General features: G+C 38.4%; 1 protein-coding gene across 6 annotated transcripts in view; it reads left to right on the top strand.

Annotated features, from left to right (window-relative positions):
- Positions 1-21687, top strand: part of LOC121909861 (protein diaphanous homolog 3-like) — a 191241-nt gene that overhangs the window by 43343 nt on the left and 126211 nt on the right. For all 6 annotated transcript variants that reach the window (XM_042430931.1, XM_042430850.1, XM_042430777.1 and 3 more), the window contains 9 exons: positions 173-278; positions 2606-2716; positions 3252-3370; positions 3614-3730; positions 6608-6726; positions 6812-6876; positions 7477-7581; positions 11531-11854; positions 13967-14081. In XM_042430931.1, coding sequence (XP_042286865.1) covers positions 173-278; positions 2606-2716; positions 3252-3370; positions 3614-3730; positions 6608-6726; positions 6812-6876; positions 7477-7581; positions 11531-11854; positions 13967-14081 — 1181 coding nt within the window. The remainder of the gene's footprint in view (positions 1-172; positions 279-2605; positions 2717-3251; positions 3371-3613; positions 3731-6607; positions 6727-6811; positions 6877-7476; positions 7582-11530; positions 11855-13966; positions 14082-21687) is intronic.

Here is a 21687-nt window from a genome sequence, read left to right as displayed (position 1 = left end):
TACAGTTTCAAATTGTCATCACAAGCCCATCCACTCAAGCCCAACTGACAAGAAAGTAACTTCAGATATAGTGGACTAGAAGAGAGCTTATGGTCAAAATCACTGTAAATGAATGTATTTCTTCATTTTTTTCCCCCAAGTGTTCGCTGATGCATTTTATGTTCTCATTTAGTTTAGAGAAGGTCCTTGAAGCTATCACCACAGCAGGGGAATGGCGAGCTGTCGAGAGGTTCAGTCCCATTGTGCAGGGACTCCGAGATCGCTCGGTTCAATTACACGTAAGTGCAAAGCACATGCACATCCATTGATGCCTTGTTTCCCACCAGATCTCTCTAATATTAAATTTGAAAAAATGGATTGACTGCAGGAAGTTGACCATTTCAGATGTCTCTTAGTCACTGACATGCTTTTGTCTGATGACTTTTTGTAAAGAATTATTAGTTGTACTCTTGTTTTCAGATAAATCTGAGTCTTTTGTATGTAAAGTACAGATCCTGTCCTAAAGGAAACATTGAGGCACCTATAATTTGATTGTTTTTACCAGATTTGAGTATTTTTGTATTATTTGTGTTCATTAACTGTTCTTGCAGCAGTTTGGTATAGAGTAAGATTCATGTTGGTTAAGTGCCCTAGTTGAGGTTAGGAGATCAAACAAGCAACTGTGAAACAATGAGGCAGTCTGGAACCGGTTAATCTGATTTTATCATTTGCAGTAATTAACATAATCAGCATGTGGTGCTGTTAGTTGCTCAATTAACACCAAGATCTCCTGTGATCTGGGGTTGCCAAATGTAGTAACATTCACTGATGTTTCTATCTGCATTTAGGTTACACGAACATCTAGTAATAAGCTGTACTTGTTTTATTATACAAGCAGTTGTGGGAAAAAAAATATAACAAGATAACACAATAAAACAAACAAAACCATAAAATCATAGATTTCTCTAACTTTTACAGGAATAAGCTCTCCTTTTCTCATGATCTTTCTCGAAGCAAAGTTAATATTTTTGAAACTCAGAATAACCTTCCTAACCCACTTTCTAGTTTGACAGTTTTTTTTTTTTTACCGGTGAAGAGAGTGATCATTCATCCAATACCTACCACACAACTATCTTTTATAGATGCAAAACTGTAAACATACTCCTAGATGGTCAGAGGTGTAGTAGAAATAGTGAGGGAAGAAAAGAATGGATAAACAGACAAAATTAAAGGGAAACTGACAAAAAGAAAATTACATGTGACATTGACACTGACAGCTAGTATTTCTTTCATACAGAGGCATTTAACATCCAATACTCATCTGTGACATTACAAGTGTAACCTTATGTACTGGATAGTTTATAAGGCCTTGGTTGTTTTTAACTGATGTTGGGTTATTTCTTACCACTTCTTATACGCAGCATAGATCCCTTTAACCCCATGCATTATTAAAGCACAGTTTCTGTTACCCTAACAGAGGCACTGTGTGGCTAAAGGCTCTCTCTTATTTGTCCACTTTTGTACACAGTCTCCCCTTGCGGTCTCTGTCTTAGGGAAATTGTGAATTTGACAATAACTGCAAATGGACACCACCATATACCTAAATATTCTCTTACAGCATGAGAGTCTTAATGTGTTTGTAACTAATGAATGCTCTAGTCTGAATACAAAGCTGAGGCTAATGTAGTTGAGTTGTAGTTATAGGTTAAATATATATACATTCTTAAATTCTTATGATGTAAGAATGATGTTGTATGATGAGCTGGAATCAAATTACTGACCTCAAATACTAATGTAGCATCTGTACTGTGATGTTTTACAAAATGATGTAAAGCATTGTAGTGATCCTTCTTGTTCCCACTTTGTGTCTTATTATTGATTACGTATCTCTAGCAAGTTTCAACTCTGCAGATTGAATTTGTATATACTTAAACCAAAGGAAGATAGGAAATCATTTAAGCCTTTATTACAATCTCTTGATATAACAAAGGTGTTATTTTCTTGACTGCCAAGACCAACAAGGCAAAGGCTTTGTGACATTTTGTAATGTTGCCTACCTGTATTACAATATTAAAATGGAACTTTGAAGACTGGTAATTACTAAGCTGTGAGTGCTGGGAGCAAAAATAAGAGTGGGCTATCAAATTAACAATGGACCTTAAAACATCCGTATATCCTTCCAGGGTTCTAGCATTGCCATACCCTCTTTTCACACATGAGTGGATTGCTTTACTGATCAATAATTGATTTTTCTGTCTGTGTTTGCCTGGCTAGTTGAGTCACAGGATGCAGCGGTCCCTGTGCAGTAAACCAAAAACTCAGAGGGGAGTGAAAATCAGCTTCCAAAAGAGCGAGTTTGCCCTTAAATTGACTGTTAGTTAGTTTTGTGTGTATGGGTCTGCAGTTGTTGCATTAATATTAAAATCAGCCCCCCCCTAGTTGGTGACTGGAGAAAATAGACATGCATTAGTTATGGTCCTCTGCTTCCTAGGGACATAACTCATTTAGAATGCATGCCGGCGTGCTTTTCATCAACTTCTGGAAGAAGAAGTCTGTCTCTCTCTTTCTCTGGTTCTCTCTCTCTCTTCTCTCTGACTCATTGTTCTGTGTACCTTTCATGTTGCAGGTGGCATGCATGCAGCTCATCAATGCACTTGTAACATCTCCTGATGAGCTGGACTTCAGGCTGCATATCAGAAATGAATTTATGCGCTGTGGTCTGAAAGAGATATTGCCGGTAAGCACAACATAACCACCCCACCACTAACACACACACACACACACACACACACACACACACAAAGACACATAATATAAACTCACATTCACCTTGTATTAATATTTAAATGAATTGTCCACTTCAGTGAAATATTGTAGATTTGCTCCAACAAATAATTTATGAAACACAGAGGAAGGTTTGCACGTCCTCTGCCTGTGCCAGCACTAGAAACCAATAAAGTTTCTAGTGCTTGGGCTAATAATCTTCCCACTGGCTTTTATACCATCTACCTAACATATTTATCTGTTGTAAACAATGTTGCTATAGCTGCCAAGAAAACAAACAAATTAAAATGAGGATCTGGTCCCCACACCTGTATATCATGAGTAATAACAGCATTTAGAATGAGCACCTTGCCTTTACCCCGGCTTGTAGCTTCCCTGTAAATATGTCATGAAGGGGTCTCAAGCCTTTCTTTCTGATTGTTTCTTAATTCTTTATCTTTTTGAATCTGTTTTGCCTGCCTTCTTTTTCTTCCTTAATCCATCTTTAGCAACTGACAACCGTCAGGAATGAGGCCCTTGACATTCAGCTGAAGGTATTCGAGGAGCACAAAGAAGAGGACATGATAGAGTTCTCTCATAGACTGGAGGACATCAAGAGCGAGCTGGAATATCCTTGTCATTATTTATCTGATTCAGTGGCTGTTTCTCGTAAATGTGGCTAATGTACATTGGAAACATTAATGTCATCCAGCTAAGGTCAATTACTCCTGATGAGATACTAGATAACAAAAAGTGTGACGTTAAAATAAAATGCGAAATAATTTCAGTCATTTTATATTTCAGAAGCTTCGACTTTTTCATGTGAAAATGCAATGTTTCCATTTTTGTACGAGTCCTTGACTCTCTGCACTGATGCGGGGGATGTGTTCAGTATTGTGCAGAGCATGGTGAAGGACAGCAGTGCAGAGCCCTATTTCCTCTCCATACTGCAGCACCTGATGCTTATACGCAATGACTACTTGGTCAGGTAAAACTCTGCAACACACACACACACACACACACACACACACACACACACACACACACACACACACACACAGAACATTAATTATCTAAAGTGTAATAAAGCAAGCAGTGTTTTACTTTTCATTTTCCTCTTCATGCTGCCGTTCTCTCATTTACTCTTAGTCTCTCCTTGCATGTCTGTCACTGGGAAACTCTTAGAATTCTTTCATGTCATCTCTATTCATTAGCTCTATTATTTTCTTTATAGACCAGAGCTCTTTGGCTCTGGTCAGATATATACAGTAATGTATCTTGCAGTCCGATTGATAATAATGTTGACTGACATATATGGCATGTTAATTTCACATTTTGTCCAAGTACGTGCACAAGCAATGGTCCGGGCTCCTTTTCAACACTGGTAATAATGTACACTGATGAAGAGCTTATGTTTTGTAAAGGTTTCTCTCCTTTTGCCTTAAACCCTCTCAATGACACTGGCTAACAAAGAGAATGCTGTGTCTTTCATCTCCAAGCCATCTACAGCAACCATGGCTCCGGAGTATTTCTCATCTGCTATTAATGGTACTTTTCAAAGGCTTATTTTATGTTGGTTCACTCACAGCTGGATGTGAGTTAAACCTTGGCTTGATCAAAAGATGGAGCTTTAATCTGAAGAATATGAAATGTATCATCCGCAGTTTTTCTCCCACCCGAAAAACAACACCTAAAGTGTCTGGCACTCAGCTTGGGTGTTTCTGATGAATTTTCTTCATCAGAAATGATTGTTAAATGTTAATAGTACCCGAACAAAGCATTCTTTTTATAGTGCAGTGCATATTTGAAATCCTGTTTTAGTACAAGTTGTACATCTTTACATATCTTTATCATTTTTATGACTGCCAACATTGGTGCCATCTATTTTGTAAGCATTAAAGGGGACCTGTTATGCTCATTTCCAGTTCTAATTTTTTATTTCTGGACTCCACTAGAGTAAGTTTAAATGATTCACAGTTCAAAAAACTCTTATTATTAAAACTTTCTTATACTGGGCCTTTATGGCCCTCAGTTCAGCCTCTGTCTCTTAACAGGCCGTTGTAGCTGCTGTCTCTTTAAGGCCCCCCTACCAGTGAGCCCACCCAACATTTCCTGCTTTACTGCTTCATATTAAAAGCTTTTAAATGATGGGAGACTTTTACTGTGAAGAATTTACAGGAAGTGAAACATGTTCCTCACTGAATTAGGAGACCTTCATTAGCGGTGCTAAAAACTGGTCGAAATAACGAGATATGGACATTTTTGGAGCTATTTGTTCAGCAGATCAGTTTGAAATAATGCAGGGAGGAAGGATGTGCAGGTTCAGGTTTATGAGATGTTAGGTTTTGCTGCTTTTTTCTACTTTTTCATCACTGTAAATGTTATATCTTTGAGTTTTGAACTATTGGTGATCAGATTAATCACTAATGAATATAATTGTTGCAGGCATCATGCAAGCATGATTTCTTTTGGTCCTTTGGACATAGGTTGGTGATAGCTGGGATCAAATTAAAAGAACACACTCATGCAAATACACACTTAATTTTGTGTGTGATGTGTGAAAAAATATGTAGTTTTATTGGCATGGATTAATGTATAGGCTGTTGTTTTTCCCTCATTCTCATACTATATGGTGTAGCAACACACTGTTCTTAAGATTGTTTTTAGGTTGGCTTCAAGTATTCTTTTAGAATACATTTACATTTTCCTCAGGCAGTTCTGTACACTTGATATCATTAATTTTCACCATTGGCACGTAAGGCATCATATCTGAATGTGATCATTTTAATGCACTGGATCCCTAGCGACTGACTGGTGTAGTGAACGTTAGTTATTTAATTCTTGGTGTCCTTGATGTCAAGAATATATAGTCCCCCTTTACACAGGGGTCCCAAAGCCACACAGTAATGAAAGGAACACCAGCAGCTTGACTGACTACATGCCTCATTCCATTTGATTGTTAGTATTTTTATCTTCATTCAATGATTCCACTGTGCTGCTCATATTCAAAATCATAGACATGGTACTCATAATATCACATCCAGCCTCAGCATTATTTTAGGAAGAGGTGGAAGGCACTGTCACTGATTAGGTGTTTATAAGTCTCAAAGTATTTGTTAATGATTTGGTGTAGCAGAGATTTGGACTCTGTGGCTTTGCAAGATAATGAGCACTTCAAACAGACACTTTCCTTTTAACTTGCAATTGCACTGTTGCTCCCAGCCTTACATGGCATCTGTTGTAGCATAATATCTCTTTTTGCTTATTGTGGCATGCCCTCGGTTGTTCTGTCATCAATGCCTTCAACAGGGCCATTTGATTTGATTTAATTGCAATTACTTAGCAACTGCTAATAGCTTGGTGTGTATTCCCATTGTTCATCAAAAGTGTGCTTATATCAAGGTGTAAGTGGTTTATATTGTAAGCTGGTGTTTTTAAGTTTTATTGTTCTAATAGAACCAGACCCTCAATTTGTGTAACATTAGCAAGCACCTCATATTGTCATCATGTTCCAGTCCCAAGAATCAAGACAGTCACAATCAATACACTACCTATTAACCAGGCAGCATCACAAATGTTATTTTATTTACTGAGAACACAGTTATGTTTAAAAAATCAGTGATCTCATTTGCCTGCAAGAGGAGTTCTCTTACAGTAGATCAGAGTAATAATGACAGTTTGTATTTTCAAACTACACTTAAAAAACAAACAAAAAAAAAAAAACTGCATTTGTTTAAAGCAAAAATTTGATACCAATAATCCCACACTGAATTGATGTTTCTGTATAGCATCAACATATGTCTCTGTTTTTCCTACTCTGCTGTTTTCTTAGTGTCTTTTATGTCTCTCTCATCCCAACTCTCAGGCCTCAGTACTTTAAGATCATTGAGGAGTGCGTGTCTCAAATTGTGCTCCACCGCAGTGGTACTGACCCAGACTTCAGTTACCGCAAGCGTCTAGATGTGGATTTCAGCCACCTCCTAGGCAAGTCACACATTTGACGGTTTATTTACATTACAAGTGTTTCAATAAAACATAAATGATTTTCATTTTGATTTCCTGTTTTCAGAGGTGTGTGTAGACAAAGCTCGATCTGATGAGTATGAACAAAGAGCTTCAGAACTGGCACAGAAGGCAAGTAAAAACACCCCACATGGCCAAAATAAAATCCACGTAGGCATTCTGCCATTCATTATAATTTTCTTAAATAAAAAATAACATCTGTTTAGATAATAGTACATAAAAGAATATGACAATGACAAGCTTCTTCCCAACTGGTTCAACAGCTTCTTTATTTTGGTCCATGTTTTTTGAGTTTGCTAATGTATTGTATATTACTACAGTTTTAGCAAAGACAGTTGATATTTTTGTTTTTGTAACACACACACACACATACATCCTTGAATAAATTTATGAGGTGATATGGACTGGCTGCTGGGATTATTTGATGTCTGGGTAGCAGCAGGTTGGAGATCCTGATTAGGATGTGCTCACTGATTGGTATGTGTGTATAGCACATAAAAGCTTTTATTAATGAATGGGTGTTCGACAGAAGGTTGAAATCCAATCAGTAAATGAAGGTAATCGGGGTAAAATGAGTGTTGATTATAGAAAATAATTATACCACTAAATAGACTTTAACAATTTAAACGAATACCTTAATTCTGAGTTACATAAATTCAATATCAGTGTGTGCTTGTGTGATTAATTTGGATATGCATTTCTTCTTTTTAGTTTGACGAGGAGTTTTTAAGCAGACAGGAGGCACAAGCTCAGCTGGTTAAGTGTGAAGAAAAAATAACTGAACTCCAAGCAGAGCTGCAGGCCTTCAGGACCCAGGTATATCTGACAGTCTTTCTGCTTACTCTATGATTTGTTTTATATCCCCCGTTTTTTTGCACACTCACAGTACATTACCTTTATATCTCTCTTTTAAATGTAAATTTTTGTAAACTGCGTTATTCTATAGGGGATATTAGATGTGAGAAAACACTAGATGTGATTACTCAACAAGACCCCTAAATCTACCACTGAATTGCAATTCAACTTTCTTTTCTTACTTTTCATTATGAGATGTTCTTGTTATTTTGGGGTGCGTGATATGGGATAGGGGGTTTTATCCACTGGAGCCTGCAGTTTGATTTGACATGGAGGCTGCTCTACTGGCTAGCTGACACTAAGTCTAATGAGAACACTGACGAGTCCCCCATGTTGGCCATTTCTAATTCTCTGATCTCTATCCCATAAGAGGAAATTGTTCTAAAAGCAATTTATTCTGACAACCCCCTTCAACCTCAGTACTGGGCCTCTCTTCAACCCCCCAACACTCAAGAGAGTCGCTCCCACGCCCTGGCACTGCTAGATAACTACACACTCAGAGAGGGGAAAAGAACTTCCTTTTTATTTTCCCGATAATTTTTCAATTTGAGAGAGCAAACACAGAATGAATACTCAAATAGTACCTTGGTTGAAATGACAGTGGTACATTTAGCCACTGTGGGTACATACACACACTTTGTCTCGCTGTCTTTGTCTGTCCGTGTCCGTGTCACTCTAACTCTGAGCAACACACACACACACACACACACACACACACACACACACACACACACACACACACACACACACACACATACTTGTTAATTCAGCAAAGGTGTTCTTCCCTCTAGAGGCAGTAGCAGAGTAAGGGCCCAGGGCTGACCTTTAGTGTGCGTCTTTAATCTAAAACTGGTGCATGGATCAATAAGCCATTTGCTTTGTATGATACAATTTACGAAGCTTTGTAGCCCCAGTTATAACATTTGATTTTTAGCTTTGGAAAAAACAAATTATTGTGGGTATGTTCTGGACAGAATCTGGACCATTTATGTGCATTTGGCCTCTGCTTGATGGTTGAGAGAACACGCCTCTGACATCTGTAGCACAATCTGTGGTATTAGACACAAAAGCATACTTTGCTACACACTTAGCAGATGATGTAGTTCGTCTGCTTCCATTTTCTGTCTCTACTTTCAGTCCATGTCCTTTTTTTTCTCAAATTCACTGTTTATTTATCCAAGGTCAGGTTTCTTGAACACTGCTCCACACACACAGTAAAAAAAAAAAAAAAATCCTTTACTAGAAACAAGCAAAATATTCTGTAATCGACTAAAGTTTGCTAGAATCACGCTAAAAAAGTCTGCCAATGAGGGGAAAAAAAATCAACATTTGTTTAAAATAGAATAAAAAGGCAACCCCTTCAAAATATTATCTGACCATCAATATAAGCTATAAAAAGGCTATTTAAGGTAAAGAAACTTGAAACTTTGTTTTTGTATACAATTATAAAGGTGGTTTACTATGCTGCATAGATGAAGGAGTATGAAGAAGATGATACTGCATTGAGAAGGATGTTCAAGGAGTCAAGGATTATTTAGAAGTTTAGGATTATATATCAGTATAGAAATACAAGGAATTTGCCTTGGTTCAGCTTTCAAAACACGCAAAGACATTTGTATTCAGTAGAAAATCTAACAAATAACATAGAAACTGTTAGTGCTGAGTAGGTTCAATAAAAAACATCTAACAAATGGATGGAACAAGGTGGGGGGGGGTTAAAGTGGTAGGCGCGGGGGCAGGTCTGTAGGCCGAGGAGAGAGTTACGGCCAATCCACAAAGAAAGCGTTTTTTAGAAGCGTTTTTGACATCCGTCACTTGCATGTCTCATGGAACAGATAAACTTCCATTTTATTAAATTTACAGTGGGAACTCCTTATAGAGATCATGGTTACAGTGATCAACCGCTTATATGGAACAAAAAGCTTGGGACAGAATCATTCCTATACCAATGCTGTTTAAATAATTCAGTTATGGTAATCAAGTAGTCCACTTATAATGTTCATTTTGGGTCTTTTCATACATGACAAAATATGGAAAAATATTTTAAAACTATGGTAATTATGGTAATTTTTTTCTTAACCTTACTCCCATGATACATGTATGATGTGTACTTAGCAGCTGTGGCACTATTATCAGGCATTGTGGCGCACCTCTGCAGGTTTGTGTGGAGATGTGGGGTGTGGGTGATTATTTGTAACCACTGTGAAACAATCAGAAAATAATGTTTTATTCCTCTCATTTACCGGCTTTCTCTCTATCACTGCTTGCTCTCCTCATCCACTCTCTAGCTTGCTCGACCGCTGTTTCTCTCTCTCTCTCTCTCTCTCTTTCTCTCTCTCGCTCTCTCGCTCTCGCTCTCTCTCTCGCTCTTGCTCTCTCGTCTTTTTTAAAATGAGTCGGGAAGCTGACAGAAAAGCCTAACTTTACTTTTAACGTTATCAAATGAAGGGAAATGTCCCTCCCCTCTTTCTTGTAATGTTTCTGTCCTCCCTCATGGCAGGGTTGTACATCTCTAATCAGTCTGATCACCAGCTGTAATATACAAATGTCACTTAGATAGTAATCTGCATGAGAAATAATGAAAAAGAAAAAAATCGGTTACAATAATCCACTTATAGTGATCAATCTCACCCGGGCAGACATGATCACTATAAGCAGTTTCCACTGCATCAATCCACACTGAATCTGAGACACGTGTGAGTGATGTGCATCTCAGGGAGACCCCCTGTGTTTTTTTATGCTTCAAGTCTATTTTTGTTGCGTTTAGTGAAGCGTAATCTGCACAGACAGCTGTTAAAATTACACAAATATCCCAATGTATACGTGTGTTGAACTTATTAACCGTATCTACACTGATTGATCGAGGCTCCCAGTCTGTCTGTGAGCTTGCCTGTTTAACTACAGGCAGTTTCCCTTCACTCACTACAGTGGGCGGGAAAATAAAATCAATGAATCAATACATACAAACACTGTCGATTTCTTCCCGTGGAGCCGACATGAAATCGGTTTTGGTTCAGTAAATTTCTGCTGTCTGTCAGCCTGGTGAAGGCAGTTTAGCCGGCCGCTGTCCTCTCAGCTCCCCAGGAGCTGCTGCTGACAGACGGCTGTTTACAGAAGACGGAGTCAGTGTGGATTGCATGACAGAATGCTTACGCGCCGCTCACGTCTCGCTTCCTATGTGGATTCCCAGTTAAGCTTAGGAGGTAATGAGTTTTATGGCACAGGGGAAAAAAGTGTAGTTGTGTCTGGTGGTATAGTTTTTAATTGTCTGGTATCTCCTCCCAGAGGGGTGGGGCTGTAATATGTGGTGACCGGGGTTGTGATGGGTCAGCCAGGATGCCCCTGGCCTGTTTCTTGGCCCTGGAGGTGTGGATTTCATGGAGGGAAGGCAGGCTGCAGCCAATGATTTTCTCTGCTGAGTGGACGAGATGCACTGCAGCCTGTCTGTCTCTCTCTCTTTCTGATTGGCTGTGGGGAACCAGACCAGTATGGAGGAGGTCAGGACGGACTGGATGGTGGTGGTGTAAAATTGTACCAGCATTCCCTGTGGCAGATTTAATTTTTTGACTTGCCTCCACTTACTGGATTATTGGTCCTTGGATCTTGGCTGTGTTAAATGATCATTTTACATTAAAACTAAGTTCAACTAGATTTAAAATTAAATTAAAAATGATTTTACTTAAATACCTAGTTTTTTCAGTACATTTGCACAGTTACACACATTCGCACCTAGAACTTGCCAGGTACTACCACAGTGTATTTTGTTGGCCACTGAGTCAACATTGAGGGATATTTAAAAAAAAAAAAAAGACCATTAACTTGCCATATTTTATTCAGTAAACTTAGTTATATTTTTTGTATTTAATGTTTATGTCCTCACTTACCTTTTTTCTTCTCCCTGTTTATCTAGTTTGGAGCTGTACCTGTGAGTCTGTCTTCTGCCCATGTTGGACAGGCGTCACCTTCCTCTGCATTCCCCTCTGGGCCTCCACCCCCTGCCCCTGCATCTGGGGTGCCGCCTCCTCCTCCTCCACCTCCTCCACCTCCTTTACCTGGTTGTCCTGCCCCACCTCCTCCACCTGGAGTGCCTCCTCCATTTGGTGCCCCTCCTCCACCCCCGTTAGGGTTTGGTGGTGGTCTAGGCTCTCCCACTCACCGTGCGCTGCCTTATGGCCTCAGGCCTAAGAAGGATTTCAAGCCTGAGAACTCCATGAAGCGCCTCAACTGGTCCAAGGTAAGACAGTGCAAGGTGTTTCTAATATTTATCTATACCCATTTAAGTATGTGAGGGTAACAGAATACAGGAAACACTTCTCAATATGATGCAGTCCAATACACCACTGTCAGCTATTTTTATTTAGTCTTAGTCTTGTGTCAAATGTCCTTTTTAGTTCTTATCATATTTAGTCAACCTCATCCTGTTTTGTCTTTTTTGTCAAGTTTGAGTTGACTAAAAGTCTGGGCATTTTAGACTTATCTGAGTCAAAGAGAACTGTAACTATTTTAGTATAGTTTTAGTTCATCGTTATCGACATAAATTTTACTGCGATTCAGTATCGAGATTGTTTTATCGCCCATCCCTACATCCAGACATGGATCATTCCCCATTGCATTGCATTGTTTGGGTGTATCTAAACTGATTAATGGTGAAATTGCAGTTTTCTATATTAAATGATCCATCCTTTATCAGAGACGTTTTCCCACTGTGTGGGATTATGGTTAGCATAAAGTTTGGGACAAGAAACTGAAAATTCAGGCCAAGTATTTATGGTAACCCTTTTCTCCACTCTTAACTTTGTTCCTGATGTTCATTGGCAGCACCTGGACAGTACAGATGTTTTTCTAAGAATTGAACAACAACCTCCCACTCTTTGCCGAGCCAGTAATACCTGAAAATAACAGATGATCAGATGCCATTGTCAGAACAGACTTGGTGGTGCCTTTACAGATGTTGTTCTCTGCAGAGAAACATTAGTTCACACCACAAGTGATATTAATTTGTGGTCTGATTAATAATTTAATCTCATCTGTACATTGGTACAGGTGTCCAACAAACTAAACCATATGCTTGTAATTACAAGAACCCTTTAGGAGGACACAAGGAGGCCCTGTCTTATGGCACAGCTGTATGAGACCCCCCACATATGGTTATGTTTGGAACCAAGCTGTTCTGAAACTTCTTAAATAAGGTTTCAAACTAATTAATGATTAGAGCTTAGTGATAAAACTATTTTTGACTGACAGAAAGACTCCAAACGAACTAGCAGCAGCAGAGCCTCGACATATTATCAGCTCGTCACTTTTGTATAACTAAAGCCCAGCAGACACAGAGCCATGTGCATCCCATTAGAATCATGTTGTTATTATACTGTTTTGTTTTTGTTTCTCACCACTTGAACTTTTTTTCTACATTTTGTGTCACCACCATTAATTGGGTGTTCACTTTGATAAAATAGGCCTTAGATTGTGGTCCTTCATCGTGTGTAACGATGGGCTGTTAGTTACCCAGGTTTAGCTGGCCCAAAAGAGGATGCAGTGTTAAGGCCGTTGCACACCAAATATGTAAATTTAAAATAATATGACCTCATGTTCATGTTACAGAACAATTTCAGATTTGTTGATGTCATAAAGTATCATAAAAGGTTGCAAGTTGCAAGCCTTGGACTCAATGTACATTCTTTTTTAGCTTGGTTTGAAAAGATAAACAAACAAATGAAAAAAGAAAAATGTACAAACTGCTCCACAGCAGATTTACTTTTTTCAATTTCTAGTCATTTGATTTTTGTTAGTTTTAGACCAGTTGTAGTCAACAAAAACCCTGGTGTGTTATCCACTAGGATTTGGAATCTTTGAAATGACTGATTCTGTCGTCATGTTTCAGTTCTGAGTTGATTCTTAATTCAAAACTTTTTCTCGGCTGAATAAACAGAACAAGTTACACTATATTTAGATCTCTTTCTCCACTGCACTGTAGGACAAACCATTCAAAACAGCTGCTAGTGGATATTTTTTGTCATAGTTTTTGTTGATGAACACTGCTCCACGGTAAAATGACCATACTTTGCAACTTGTCGCCAATTATATAATTCTCAATATTCACAGTAATTGCCTGGTAAAGACTGGAAACACATATTTATCTTGGGAACTGACAAGACTATTATGCAGTTCATTTTGAAAAGTCTTTTGTATCTTTGTGACTAATAAACCGATTAAAATGATGTATTTTGTTATTGACATTTCCCCCTGTAGTCTCTCTAATCCGCAAAATACAGTGCATGGTTAGAAGAGCTATGTGCACGCCAGTGTATCCAACTAAATGTGCTGAACTGAGGATGTGTTTTTTCAGATTCGTCCCCAGGAAATGTCAGAGAGCTGTTTCTGGGTACGGGCTGATGAGGACCAATATGCAAAACCTGAATTGCTCAGCAGAGTTGCTCTCACTTTTGGGTCACAAAGAGCAGGTAAGACATTTTTATGTTTATATATGTATTTATTATATTTAATGTCCGTCTACTTGAGTGCTAAGAAGACTTTGTCGTCATTATCAGGCAGATGTTTTCACACAACCAAGCAGTTGTTTCAATTAACATTACTGCCACAAAGACCTTCTTTCAGGGTATTTCTGAAGATTTGTATTTCTACATAGATTATTCTGTCCTACTATATGTTTTACTCAGCACCAACTCATTTCCTCTCCACTTCACTTTCTCTCCCTTGTCCCCCCTTTCTGTCCAAGCTTTCTCACTTATAAATGTGGCCATTTGGCTCAATTATTTTGTGGTGGTAGGGAGGAAAATTGCAGGGTTCCTCAGTTGAGCTGTAGTAGTAAAAAAAAAAAACAACAGAAAGATATGAATCTGTCTCTGTTTTTGTGTTGTGCATGTATGGGTGCCTGCTTGTGTTCCTGTGTGTAATTGGCTGTATGTCTTCATTGAGAAGGAATTTCATGACAAAGATACAAGCAAGTATGTTTATGTGCTTGTATCAACCCTTGTATCAAGACTACTGTTAGCAAACAAACTGCTTTTTATCACTTTCAGTGAATGGATATGCATAACAGAGGGGATCCCTTATTTGTTAGAGTCCAAGTCAGTCCAATTTCCTTCCTTGTTTCCAGCATAGGTAGAGGTCTTTTAAATACTAAATTAGGGCTGGGCAATAAAATGATCTCGATATGGAATCACAATAAAAGTTATGTTGATTTACGATGATAAACTTCAGACATTTTTAACTCTATGGATAGATCTAACGGCCTATCACACAGCAGAAATAAACGTGACAACAGCCAGTCAGTCTGCAGTTTTTGGCTTGCATGTCAAAGTACCGCTAAGTGTCGTTTGAACTACCGGGGAAGAAAGCGGACGTCCTCTTGAAAAGAGGGAAAATTGAGTGGAGCCAAGGGGCACAAAAGCCATGTGATGATACCGCAGCACCCAGATTAGCCTCTATGTCAGAGTCTGTCCCCAAGAAAACAGTGAACCCAAGCTGGTGAAGAAGGACAAACTATATATTTTATGTCTTTTTTTGATGTGAAGCACTTGGTGCATGTGATTTCTTTTGTTGTACAGCACTTTGAGCTGCATTTTTTTATATGAAAGGTGCTATACAAATGAAGTTATTATCATTATTATTATTATTATTATTATTATTATTATTATTATTATTATTATTATTATTATTATTATTATTATTATTAATAAGATAATAGTAAATTACAGAGGGCGGGGTCTCTGCAAATAAATACACTGACGCACACTACTAGTGGGTCATAAGTGATGATTGAAAGGGATTACTTTTGTATGAGTCTATATATTGTTTTTTAGTAAAATACTGCTTTAACAGTTTGCAGCAGGGCTGTCCTTGCTGAATCAGAGTCCCCAGTGATGTCAGGCTGATTGGGATTTTGGTGGGCTATCCTGACTATTCCCGCTGGTAATGCTGCATGATAAGACACCATACAGTAATATCTTCACACATTAGTATGGCTGGAAAGGTGTGGAATATTCATGTACAAGGTTGTTGGAATGATTAAAGCTACAGCATGAGGTAGCAAGAGATGTTATCAGTCTTGTCCTCTCCTGTGCTTACTCTATTAGTCCCTTCTCTGATGATTTATTCACGTGTCTTGTGTTTTCTTTCTTGTCTTGTCACTGACTCAGCTAGCTTACGCCAATTTGAATTATTCATCCAGGTGTTATCTACCTGTCACAACTCTATGCTGCTCCTCACAAGGCACACAAGACCCCCCCTACACACCAGTGCACCCTTGTTCCCTACCGACAAGGTGTTGAATAATGGAGGGAGATCTAAATGGCAAACAGGTAGACAGACAGTTGAGCAGGTGTTCTCTGGAGAGGGCAAAGGAAGGATGTCCACTAGCAGACAATTGCACTTTTCTGTTAGGGTAATGACCCAGAACCTGGACACGTTCGCATGCATGCACGCACTCACACACTCACGCGCGCACGCACTCACGTAGGCACAGCATTTTATTTTACAGTAATCATGACTCACACTTCTCATCATATGAAAAGGCACGTAACAGGACTGCTTCTCTGCAGTACGCCAGCCGCTGAGTTTGTTACCGCTCATGGGTAATGCATTTTAGATTTGGTGAAGACATGAAATGTTTTACTGAATCAAACCTTTCACATGGTTTGAGTCCTTTCTCTCAGTTGTTTTCCTCCCTGTTTCTTCCTGTCCCAGTGGAGGTTTGTTGGAGCAGCATGACTGATAAGTTCAGCTGTAGGAGCCAGCTGCTCCTACAGTGAGTGTACGTGTATGTATACGTGCATGCAGCCTTATCTTCATATTAACACAACCATGTAGCATCATGTTTCGTCTCACTTATAAACAGCAGCATCTGGATCAGCATTAAACATTAAAAAGGACACAGTATGAAACAATATTCACTCAGTTTTCCTTATTAAATATTCATTTATTTCCCTTGAAACTTCCTTATTCTTTTGTGATGTTTGTGACCCTTGCTGTTGTTTTTTATGAGAATCCCTGCCATCCAATACACAAACTGCTGAGTCTGGATGGGGACAAGGAACAGTCTGTTTTGGGACCATCACTATTATATTTTTGGAATACCTCAATTTAATCAAGTGTAAATAAAAATGCAGTGATTGTTTTTAGTATGATTCAAAGTGTCTGGAAAAGGCCAGAAGTACACATTCAACCAGAATTTTAATACTGCCTTTGGAGGAGCAAATCAGATATGTATTTGACAAACATTATATTCACATTGGTATGGCTCTTCTGTTTAAGAACTCAGAGTGGAATTTGGTTTTTGGCAAAAGGTCAGTACCATTTTAACACATCTCCTCAGTGAGCAAATTGCGATAAACGGGTGTTTTTTACTTTTGAGAAAGCAGGTCAGAGTGAACAGAATTAGATAGACCATATTGAATAATACAAGTTGATTTTTGTGCTCTTCTCTCAAGTAGGGGAGAGCGATATGGCAAAAATATGCAATTTTTTTCAGGCAGGATCACGATCCTTATCTTGATCTTATCATGATTCTTTTTCATCTTGGTTTTTAAGGCTGTTTTGCAAGTTATTGAACAGTACTCAAGATTCAAGATTCAAAAAACTTTGTTTTCTATCACATGATAGAAATGTTTTAGGTTAGGGGGTCACAAACAACATAAAAACATACAGAGCTGCATTAAAAAGTAGTGAAAGTCTATTTGGCCTTGTTTAAAATGGATATTGCAGTGGGAAACCAAGCTAACAGTACAACCAAACTAATTTCACAGCACAGTTGATGTTGTGTAGAAGCGTTAGTGTGTCGTTTCGGATAACTAGCAGGATGTGCACCGTTTAAAAAAGGCACCGACACAGTATACCTGAGCTGACATTATGCTGGCTTGCAGCATGACAGAAGTTAGTTTTGCCAGTTAGCAGGCGAGCTAACCGCTAAACGATCAGTTGTCAGTTTAACATGATGTGCAGCAAGTGAGCCTCCATGACATTGAAACTACTGTAGATATCACGAACACGCTACAAAGCGTCAAATCTGTGAGCTAATTGGTGAGCCGGCGACGTGATGATGCTCAGCATTTACCGTTAAAAACACACAGTTTGGGCTCCTGATGTGAACTGTGCAGATAGTTTGCTCTGCTGTGAGCTTGTTTTCACCTGAAATCCTTGTTACTGGAGGTCATTGTCTGCAGAAGATTGGAGATGTGGTACGAGGTGTTCGCCATGTCGGTGCTGTTAACCGTTAATCTCCAGACTGCAGCAGACTGCACTCTGTCAGGGAGAACTGATATCATGTGCACTTTAGCACGATACTAACAATCTCTCTGTTAAGGCAGATCGTGGAGACATTTTAATCGTCCCCGATCTAATATCGTCATATCGCACACCCCAACTGTCAAGTCTTTACTTACTACCTGTAAACCTTTGATACAAATATCTTGTAAATGTCCTGTCCTAAACAATAAAAATATAGGGAACTTTTCAGTTAGGGACAAAACAGTGAGAAGGTGTCACTCTAATCTGTTAAGGTTATGTGTTTAGTCTAATTTCCAGTCTATCATTAAGCACAGGAGCAGTGAGAGACTATTTTGCATGCTAGAGGGGGTAAAGAAAAGCAACCTGAAATTGACTTCATAAATTGTGTGCATTTAAACATTCACAGTAAAGCACATGACTTCCATCCAGAGTGTCTTTTCTGAGACAAGCTATTTTGTGAGGTTGTTTACTTGTCTTCACATATTGACCCTCCCAAATCTTCCAGGATGTAGCTGTTGTAATAGCCCATGGGCAGGATCAGTTCCTTTTATTGACCTGGCTAAAATAACCCTTAATTATTGAGGCTGCAAAGAGCAGCACGGATCAGTCCATTTTCTTTGTGAATTGCTTTTCAAGTCCATTATGGTAAAATTGTTTCGGACATCTTAAATTTATAAGAGGGAAAGAGCGAGAGTGAGAAAGATTGTAGTCCAGAGTGAGAGCAATACTTCTTTATATTTGTCTTTGATCACCCTGCCTGTTTTTTGTCCATTTTTATCAAACTTTCTTAAGTTGTTTTTGGCTTTATAGTATAGTGTTTTTGCCTTATAGTTAAGTCCTCACATTCAACATATGCATCATATTGACACATACGTAGGACCATCATCTGTTAATTTCTTTTTCTAGTTAGTTTCTGTCTGTGAATTTATTTTTAGTCCTTGCTCATGGGGGAATGTTGGTTATCCGTAAAATAAAGAGTACAGTCTTGACCTGCCGTATGTGAAAAATGCCCTAAGATAACTTCTGTTGTAATTTGGTTTGGCACTAAATAAATAAAATTGAACTGAATTACATATCACTATTCTTAGCAGTGCCAGATATTCAGCACTTATCAGCATGTAAGAATGAGTAAGCCTTGTAATTTTCTTTCAGACTTCGGAACTGTGAAATGAATCCTGTTTAGCAGCTAAGGTCAACTTAATGTTCTATACCAAAGTTATTTGCTCTGAACAAGAACGATCCTTGAGAAGTCATGTAATGTTAGTCATATACTCCCTCATTTACTTATACAGTCTTTTATCTTGGCCCTGTTATGACCAAATGTCATAATATCTGAGCTTGACTACACCTCAAATCATACTAGTCACAGTGTGGTGTGCGTTTGTACTCATTGGCATTTTGCATAGCTGCTTACACCTCAGCCTGATAGATGAGTATCAGACAGCTCAACATCCACTCAAAGAAGCACCCTAATTAGTCTGGAGGTGCATGTCACCTATGCTGAAAGCTTGATGCTTCCAATAATTGTGTGCATTAGCCATGGCCCTGTTTTTGATCACAGTTGCCAGGTAGCAGAAAAACTAATGAAATGTCATGTGTCGTTGTTTTTCTAACATGGAAAAAAAATAACTTGTTGCTTAACAGACATTGTACAAAACAAGATAAGAGTAAGTCTTTGTAATGATTGCATGATGAGAGGAATGGGAAGTATGAATAGAAGAAAGAGAAGTAAATGGCAAATGACTGATTTTATCTCGTTTTAGACATTTATACAAAAACATTCCTTGCTAAAATAGTTATTTGGTGTTGAGTAGTGTAACGAGTATTACAGCCACTGTCTGTACATTTTGCCAGGTTGGATTTTTTAATCATTCAAATCTGAAGCAATTTTGATAAAAAGCAAACTAGGCTCAGTAAGCTAGATGATTCTCATGGGGAATGATGTGGTTGGTGATGGTATATTTAACCACTACTGTTCAGTTAAACACACATAGTTTAACAGCAAATGAGTTATAATATGTAACAGGCAGCAACTTCCACCTTTTAAAGATGCACAACAGGTAACAGAAATTAAATGTAAACACAAGAAAGTTTAATTTAAACTGCACAGGCAACTGTACTATGACTAATGGCAGCATCCAAAATTTTTGTTGATTGGGCAATTATGCAGTGTCTAGTAGACCATTATATCCTATGGAATTTGAAAGGCTATATAGACCAAAATTAAAGTTGCAACGCAGTTGCTCAAATTAGGTTGACAAGATGTCAGATACTTAATCAGGTGTATTTAGTTGACATGTACATAGTCAAGGCAAGTCAGGCAACTGTATTGATTTATAGAAGAACACACTCACACAAACATATTTGGTTTAGTATGCAAGGGGAAACCCTGCAGAAGAGACAGGGAATATATATCAAGTCTAATTGTGACCTGTTACAGTGAATCAATGGTGGTGGTCAGATAGGATTGTACGTTGCCTCAGGAAAATGTTGTTGATTTCTTATTTCCTCGCTCATTAAAAAGAAAGGCACTCTTCCTGTGCTGTTAATTATGACACCCATCCTGTGTACCAAAAAACAGTTTGTCTGGGTGTGCAAGCTCACTCAAGTGCTCTTTTCATTAACACCTACGTGCATGAATACACATAAACACACTTAACTTTGGATCAAATATGGACTTTTTAAAAATGCTTTACAAAAGAAACACACGATAATCTGCTTCTACCACTGACCAAATTTAGTTTCTCTTCTGTATAACCAATATGTATCTCAATATTAAGAGTTTTAGAGGATGATATTGGAGGTCACAACATAAATCTGAATTCCTTATAGAGATGATTATCTCTCTACATGGTATATCATTATTTATATCACATAACATTTCCACTTAGTTAATCAATTTTATGTTTTAGGACACCGTGGAGTGTATTTTTTCTTTTATACAGAGGATAAATTGTAATGACTTTGGTGATACCCTGACTTTTCCTATCGTGTCATATAGCCGCCATGGAGTTGACATTTGTGGTTCAGAGTGAAATATCTTGACAACTATTTGATGGATTGCCATAAATTTTGATACAGATATTCTTTGTCCCCAATAAACTGAGTTTACAGTATGAGCTCTCCTTCATTTGCAGAATGTGCCTTGGAGGGCAGTACTAGGCAAAGTCCGGGAGCTGACTACGTAATGAGCTGCTGTTTTAGTGAAGCAGATGATGAATACATGCAGATTGCGGCTGTAAACTAAATAACAACCACAGCGAACGTTTACGCATTTCCATCTTCTAAGTAAATCTGGCCCTTAATCTTGTTTACCTATGTTCTGCTTAGATAGAAAAAAATTCTCACAAATCTGAAACAGATGTTTACATTGCATTTAGATTCTCAAGATTATGTAGTCAATGTTTGCCAATTGCACTCACGCAAACATTCTGGCCTTCGTTGCCAACTAGTGGTGATTACATGTTCTTTTCTCATCCTATTCAGCTTTAATGCAGAGTTATAATATAATGTAATTCTACCTTGCAGCTGGCTAGAGGCACTAGTGCAACAAACCACACCTGGCCACACCTAGCTGTGATCATGGGTGTGGTCAGAGGTTGAACAGACTTGCACCTTTCAACCCATAGTAGTCAGTGCAGCAATATTTAGGCTCCATACAAGATCTTGTGTGGAATTACAATTTGAGTGCTCCCAAATTTGAAGCTAAGACATGGAAACTAAAATCACGCTCTATTTCTTCACTGTCTGCTGTCTCTTACAACACAGCTGCTGTTCTGTGAGAGTCAATGCTTATGAGTAGACAGCTTGCCTTGTGTAAGA

Source organism: Thunnus maccoyii, chromosome 1 (assembly GCF_910596095.1).
Source record: "Thunnus maccoyii chromosome 1, fThuMac1.1, whole genome shotgun sequence".
Lineage (NCBI taxonomy): Eukaryota > Metazoa > Chordata > Actinopteri > Scombriformes > Scombridae > Thunnus > Thunnus maccoyii.
Note: the sequence above shows the minus strand (reverse complement) of the source record. Positions and strands in the feature narration are given on the sequence as shown.